This window comes from Chanodichthys erythropterus, chromosome 13, assembly GCF_024489055.1.
Source record: "Chanodichthys erythropterus isolate Z2021 chromosome 13, ASM2448905v1, whole genome shotgun sequence".
NCBI lineage: Eukaryota > Metazoa > Chordata > Actinopteri > Cypriniformes > Xenocyprididae > Chanodichthys > Chanodichthys erythropterus.
The window spans coordinates 4993085-5001049 of record NC_090233.1 but is presented as its reverse complement, the minus strand read 5'-3'; the positions used below and the strand labels follow the sequence as shown (position 1 = coordinate 5001049).

Below are 7965 nucleotides of genomic sequence, written 5' to 3'. Positions count from 1 at the left end.
TTTCCGTACCCACTGTATATGGAAACTAAAATATACTTCAGTGTATATTCTTTTAAAATATATTATTTCCATAATAAGTACTCTTTCTGAAAGTAAATGTACAGTGCTTATTTTTCACAAGGAATGCTACCCATTAGCAGATCTGCAAATATGAAAACCCTTGCAAATTGTACGGTTTCAAGTCCAATGTCAACTGTTTATCAAAAACAAATATAAAACAAGAGTGTATGTCTGTGTTTAACACAAGTGAAAGCCAGAGCCGTTGGGCAGGTGCGATGTGGCTGTCTGGATAACACTCACGGCTCAAGCTAAGACTCATGCATTTTGGTGAAAAGTCCTTCTGGTGACAACAGCTTCTCAATGGTCTTTTACCATAGCCTCATTTCCACATCAAATGATGAGGAACGGGATACTACCCATGGGGTAGAGAGTAATGAGCACCACTTCTTTATTCTTGTTCTCGATTACTCTGGCTTCTTTAAGAGGAGGGAAAGTCCCTGATGCTTTAATGATCCTCCCTTTACCAGACACATGGTTTCTCCTCCAAACTAGCAGACAGTTACAATGCTATTCTATCTTGTCCATTCTCAAGCTCACTTACAAACCCATTAACATTCACTTGATAATGGACTCAAATGGCAAAAAGGGTTTCTTTTAACTGTGCTTTGCCTAAAATAGAACTAAAAACCTTAAACATCAAGGGGTACAATGGAGCCTTTATGCCCAAGGTTTTGATGGGCAAAATAATGAACCCTGTTGCTGTATAAACGGAAAGCTTTTTTTTTTTACACAAATGTGGCGGTGTTGTACAACTGCTTCACCTAAGAGCATTCATGTATACGGAGTTGATCTTGGCAGAATCTACATAATAAATATGGCCTTTGTGTGTATTTGAGCAGCGGTTCCATGTGGCATGACAGGGAATTGAGAACATTAACTGCAATATTGGTTCAATAAGTATAGCACTGTGATCACATGCTATTTAACTAACACACTATTGGGAAAAAACATTGGGAAACAGTGAGGTCTAATTGATTATCATTAAAAATGACAAAATGGAAATATATGAGCAATATCACACGAGTAGCCATACTGTATTTTGTACAGTATTATTGAGAGAGAGAGGTCGCGAGCATGACCTGTGTCTGATATAACATTCATTCTTCAGGTCGATGTCCATAATATTATATCCATAAAAAAAAAAACAGTTTGATTGTCTGCTGAGAAAGCGATCTTTGTATTTGTCCTTTTTTACAGTTAAGGAAATTTTCCATGACAGCGCTAAAACAATGTCACTTTCAATTTAAAAGTCTCTTGCTACTGATTCATTCCACCATCTAATGGTGTAGTAATGTAACTTTCACTCAGTCCATATTATGCACTAATGGACCCTTTCTCAATACAAAACACAACATATTATTTACATAAAATAACATTTATTGAACAACAATATTTAAATTAACAACAATAGCCATCATAAATGACAAAAGGAAATGAACACAAGTACAATTCAGTCAAACGTACAAAAGCAGTGCTCTGCAGGATGTAAGTTAAATATAGCCTTAATATTAAATTATTAAAATTAAAACATAGCCCAATTCGATTTGCTCAGGAACAAGTAATATATTATTAAGACCAAAGATTGCCCTTTTTTTGTACCCAAAATGAAATTATATCTCATGTTTAACCTCTATAAGAGACAGCGGCAAATCCCCGAAGCACTGGCCACGATGAAGCTGTTCTCAGCGGGTACACGAGCACTGAACGGCTGCTGGCGGCCTGGAGCTCGCATCTTCGAAAACGTCTTAAACTGTAAAAAAGGTGCTATGAATAAATATATTTGAGTCACATATTTCAGGTCTAAACATCTTCATTCTCACCTAAAATACTCTCAAAAATTCCACAGTCCACCATGACACTCGCTGTGAGAATGCTGAAAGTGGAGTGATTCAAAGAGTGAAACTCAGCCAATCAGATTTGAGAACCAGAAAGAACTTGGGTCTCATTCATGAAACACAAGCAGAACGATTTTTTGTGTAAATCGTGTGTAAAGTGGTTCTGGCGTAAATTTTCGGATTCATTAAAATGTTCGTATTTTCCAAATGTTAGTTGGTACAAAAGAAATCTACACCTGCTCCCAGCCACGCGTAAATAGTGCGTTTAACATCCGAACGTTTTGCTCATTAATAAGGCTGCATTTTAATTCACCTTAATAAGGTACATATTTACACAGCATTTTGAAAAAATATTATATATAGTAATTACATACGTTTTTTCTTTTTACTTTTATTGTGAGAGCCAGTAATAGCATCTGCAAACGGAGCACTTTAATCAAATAATGGATAGATTTCAATACGGTTGGGCAAACTAATGGCCCCTTATTTGTTATGGAAATTTTTTCCTATAAAATGTCCAAAATCCTTCGTTTGGTGTCATAATATGATGCCAATATATAGTTGTCAGTCGGATTTAATGGGCGGGATTTATGGTAATTAAGAATGAGTGTGCACGCGCGTCCCATTTACAAGTGATTTGAATTCATTAACACACACACATTTCACTATCACTTCTGACGTTTACGAAGTATTTGTGAATCAGGAGAAGAGTTTTCGGGAAAGTCTCTTTACGAGCAAATCACTCACATATTTACTCGTATATTTACGAATGTTTCATGAATGAGACCCCTTGTGTTTATATATGCACACTGACGTTCAAAAGTTTTTTTTTTGAGAAATTCACATTTTTATTCAGCAAGGATACATACATTTTTTATCAAAAGTAAAGTAAATGTTTTTGCAACATTTATATGGTTACAAAAAAAAATCATATTTCAAATAAATGCTGTTCTTTTGAACTATAAAAAAATATTAAGCAGCACAACTGTTTTCAACATTAATAATAATAAGAAAAGTTTCTTGAGCATCAAATCAGCATATCAGATTTCTATGTAATGGCTTCACAGGAAAAATTACAATAGAAAATGTATGGTTATTTTAAATTTTAATAATATTTCACAATATTAGTGTTTTACTGTATTTTTGATCAAATAAATATAGCTTTAGTGAGCATAAGAGACTTCTTTCAAAATCTTTTGTGGAAATTCTGCTTATTTTCTGTCCATGATAACATGTTTATGTATACTGAAAAAATGAAATACTATATATTACTAAAACAAGACTTACAGGAGATACAATAATCATAATTCATATAATTAAAATTGAATTCACATTGAACAAGAATTTAAAATCTGTTATCAATTCAATTCTGGCACCTTCTTATAATTTAGACATGAAATTGTGTAGCCCAAATATTGTTGGCACTAATAAATTGCTTGTGATGCTCCTCATTTGTCATGTCATATCTTTCCCCATAGTCACTTTGGATAAAAGTGTCTGCTAAATTAATAAATCTAAATATAACCCTGGCCGCCAAAGAAAGCTATAATTTACTCCACAATCTTATTTTAACATCAGCCCAGCCTTAACCATACATGTTGCCAAATTAGTAAAATTTGTAGTATTAAATAAAATGTAAACATTCATCTTCCAGTACATGAACATTTCATTCAATTTTTTTCTAGTCTGCTGGCTGATGCAGCATGCTGTGCACTCAGAACACTAGTGTTTATAAATGCTACTGCACTGTAAACTTGAAAACTGAAAACAGCCATGCGTTAATTGAACTTTATACAGACTGCTACATGTGGGTAATGCACTGTGAAGTTTAGGCTATGAGCTCCAAGACAAACATGCCTTTTTTACGACCAAATGTAACAGCACTTTAAGCTCCAAAGCCTGAGACTCGCCAAAACATTAGACAATATCTGCACAGGCACAGGAATAGAGGATGATTCAATTAAAACAATTTAAAGAAAACAGTAATGATAGAAGAGTTAATTAAGTTAAGAAGTGTAGAGTTAAGAAGAGTTAAGAAGTGTATTTTATAATATATATATATATATATATATATATATATATATATATATATATATATATATATATATATATATATATATATATATATATATATATATACATAGATATATATATACATAGTCAAACCAAACTTTGTGTCAGAAAATCATTTATATTAATTATGTCAGATAACACTTAAGCAAAACATTGCATCATTTTACTGGTAGTCCATTTTATGAAGAATTTTTGGGCATAATATGTCACAGTTTATTTTGCTATTTTGCTATCCTCACTTACATAAATGAACTATAGTGTCCTGCACCCACTAGTAAAAATATATCAAAAATATAAAAAATTTCTGAATAATTTTTGGTTTTACTGTATGTATATATATATATATATATATATATATATATATATATATATATATATATATATATACACACACACACACACACTAGTTACTATATGGTTTGCATTTTAAATATCATCTGTTGCAATTGTTTGTTTTTGAAATGACTGCAGTTAATTTGGCTTGGTAAAATGTGTATGATTTTGTAAGATGGTTTGATATATGTTAATATATTTGAGTTGTAACATTCACCAAATTCCCACTAGATAGATGTGTTTTATATATATATATATATATATATATATATATATATATATATATATATATATATATATATATATATATATTATATTATATTCTTAATCTGTTACATTTAATTGACTGCAGTATAGGAAATTATTCCTACCAGTCCTTGAGGAATGCGAACTTGTTTAGTTATTACATGTGGTTTCACTGTATTTCTTACCATTAAAAATCCATTTTAATCAAAAATGTTAAAAACATCATAATTCAGAGAGAAAGAAAAAGTTGTACATGTACAACATTTTACATGTAACCCTAAATAACAATATAGTTCCTTATGACAAATACTGGGATGATTAAAAAAAAATAGAGAAAAAAGACATCATAATAAATGTTTTATTGCTCCTCTTTTGATAAAAATATACTGCCAAATTATTTAATACTCTTCCTTATATACAGTATAGAACATACAGTACAAAACTATACAGCCGTCAATACTTAAATAACCACAATAAATAAAGCATTCTGCCATGCATGTTCTCTGGTTCAGTTACATTCGTTCCATACAACAAACCTTCTCTTTACTGAAGTGACCTCTACTTTGTGTCTGCTATTTCAAGGAAAGGCTTGTAAATGCCACTTTTGACAGGAGTTGTGACATTTACCATGATCAGTTGTAGTCCAACCTGAGCATCTCATCACGATACAAGCTTTTAAAGTCTGCATGGCACCAAAGCAGAGGCCTTTAGTCTCAAACATGTGTGAGACTGTCTGTGTACACGTCTGGTTTGTTCATGTGAAGTGTCACAGCCGGTGCTTTATAATGGCAGTGGGAGCTGCTGCAGCTGACACTGGAGCAGGGCTTGCGGCCTGTCCGCACGGCCAACCTCCTGTTGCACAACCCCTGCCAGGTCTGAAGTGTCTTTGAGCTCCATACCCAAACCCCACTGGTGATGCCCACCACTAATGACATGAAAATTTTCAGCATGAACACAGCTACTGTAGGAACCGATGAGTCCAAAGAGCAATCCTCGCTCCTGCGACCAGGAAAGGACACACACTTGTTTTCCAGAGCTTTGAACTTCCAGTAATCCATATTGAGTCTTTCATAGAAATAGCATATGATTACAATAGTAGCAGGTACAGTGTAGAGAATGGAAAAGACTCCAATCTTAACCATGAGCTTTTCCAGTTTTTCTGTGTTGGTGCCGCCGGTTTTCATGATTTTGCGGATGTGGAAGAGGGCTACAAACCCCGTAAGGATGAAAGAAGTCCCAACAATGAGGTAACAGGAAAGAGGGATCAACACAAAGCCAGTGAGAGCATTACTGTCCATGCTTCCTACATAACACAATCCGGTCAACTCATCCCCAGCTACCTTCCTCATAGTGAGGATGACTATGGTCTTTACCGCAGGAATACCCCAGGCGGCCATATGGAAGTAGCTACTGTGCGCCTCAATAGCCTCGTGGCCCCATTTTCTTCCCGCGGCGAGAAACCAGGTGAGGGTGAGGATGACCCACCAGATGGAGCTGGCCATGCCAAAGTAATAGAGGATGAGGAAGACTATGGTGCAGCCAGTGCTCTCCAAACCCTCCCGGATAATATAGAGCTCTCCGTTTTCCCGGTCGCAGGCGATATTCTCAGCCCCGGCCACCGAGCGGATAATGAAGGCCACAGAGTAGATGTTGTAACACATGGAGAGGAAGATGATGGGCCGCTCAGGATACTGAAAGCGTTGGGGGTCAAGGAGGAAGGTTAGAACTGTGAATGCTGTAGAAACAAAGCAAAGCGTTGACCACACAACCATCCAAATGAACGCAAAGTCCTTATCTTGCCTTGACCAGTAGACATCCACCGCAGGAGTGCAACGAGGCGCGCAGGACTCGCTCTTGTCCACGTACTGGAACTTCTCCGGGTTATCACAGGTCCGCGAGTCAACTGAGGTACGTCCACTCCCAGCCGCAGGTTGCCTGGATCTTGGAGGTACCGGCAGCATTCCCTCGCCTTTTTTAGTCTCAGGTTGAGTATCATTTTCGGGAGCTTCAATGCACAATGCATTTGGGTCGTTGTTGGTCGGGAGCTTTGAGCAATCCAATGAGTCCGGCCAGCCGAAACTGAATTGCTCCATTATAGGTGAACACCTCTGTCTTGCCTGTTCACACATAGGACGGCATGCCGGGATGGTGGCGGACACTTGTTCGGCGCACATCGGCACATACAGAGAGCACAGGAAAAATCGCAGGTGGACATCACATCCATACTCCACCAAAGGAGCAAATTCATTAAGTTTAATATTAGCCTCCTCTTGGCTTTCATAATTCATGAAGTTGGGCATCCGTGTCATGTTGTAGCCAATTCCCTGGCACATGGGAATTGTGATGGGTTCACATTTTGCTGGGCGGCCACGCTCCAAATCATAAGCTCCGATATCCAGTGAAGATCCAGTAATGAAGAACTGAAAGAGTACAATAACAGTCTTCATGCAATGGGCCATTGTGATAACCTCAAGAAAGTCTTAAAATGATTAGTACATCCAATGCCATGCAGATGAAATTTGTCTTGTTTTGTTTGTAACAGAAATTAGTAACATTTGTTATATTTTGAGGAGGAAAAAGTCAATTCATGGTCCACCATACAGTAATTGACAATAAATGTGTCATTTTTTCTGAAGAAAAAAAGATATTAATTTTGGATATCTTCATTGTCATGCCTCATTTGATACTGTTTTAAAACAAATCCTTTGTGATTCAGTTTTAAATATATCCAAAACGTCTAAAGTTTCAGGAAGTATTTGGAAAGACCGTCAGTCCGCGCGATTAATCGGAACAATCAATACAGGATGTCAAAACCGACATCTCGTTCACCGGTACAGTATTTGAAACTTTAAAGCTCTTTACAACACGCTCTTTCAAAAGAGTTTCACTCTCCGTTCCCGTTCACATCCACGAGAATAAACTTTCAGTAGGCAGCAGGACGGGTAGAAAGTGTCCATCTGTGAAAACTTCCGATGTCATGCGGCTCCACGCATAGAAACACTGCGCTTCACATTCACTCCTCGTTGTGTTCTTAAAAACGGGCTCTTGATCGGTGACAGACTGACAAGCTCCTCCTAACACTCCACCTCCTCCACGATACTATAAAAATACAGTCTTCCCAGTCACAGAGAGGATCACAGCTTGCTTGTATAGAACAGGGCTGCGTTTGTTTAATGAGAGATGTTGAAATGATTGAGAAGTCATCGTTCTTTTAGAAACACTATAGGCTAAATGTCACAGCAAAACTAGTAGTTAACATGACATTTAAAGCAGTGACTATACTTAATATAAAATAAAACAAAATAAACCCCTACATTTCTAATTTCTGTATAAGAGAAATAGCCCCAAAAAATTAATTAATTAATTAACTAATTTATTTTTTTTATTATTATTATTTTTTTTTTTTTGCAGTTCACTT

At 36.1% G+C, this 7965-nt stretch overlaps 1 protein-coding gene across 1 annotated transcript; it reads right to left on the bottom strand.

The window, feature by feature from the left end:
• Nucleotides 1-1705: 1705 nt before the first annotated feature.
• Nucleotides 1706-7552, bottom strand: fzd9a (frizzled class receptor 9a). Its single transcript, XM_067406528.1, has 2 exons — nucleotides 5175-7552; nucleotides 1706-1810 (listed from the first exon to the last, which is right to left on the bottom strand). Exon 1 carries the CDS (start codon nucleotides 7004-7006, stop codon nucleotides 5261-5263), a length of 1746 nt encoding a protein of 581 aa, XP_067262629.1. The 5' UTR covers nucleotides 7007-7552; the 3' UTR covers nucleotides 1706-1810; nucleotides 5175-5260.
• Between the last annotated feature and the right edge of the window lie 413 nt (nucleotides 7553-7965).

Excerpts from the sequence above, each read along its gene's own strand:
- fzd9a (XM_067406528.1), bottom strand. The coding sequence starts at position 7,006 with ATGGCCCATTGCATGAAGACTGTTATTGTACTCTTTCAGTTCTTCATT.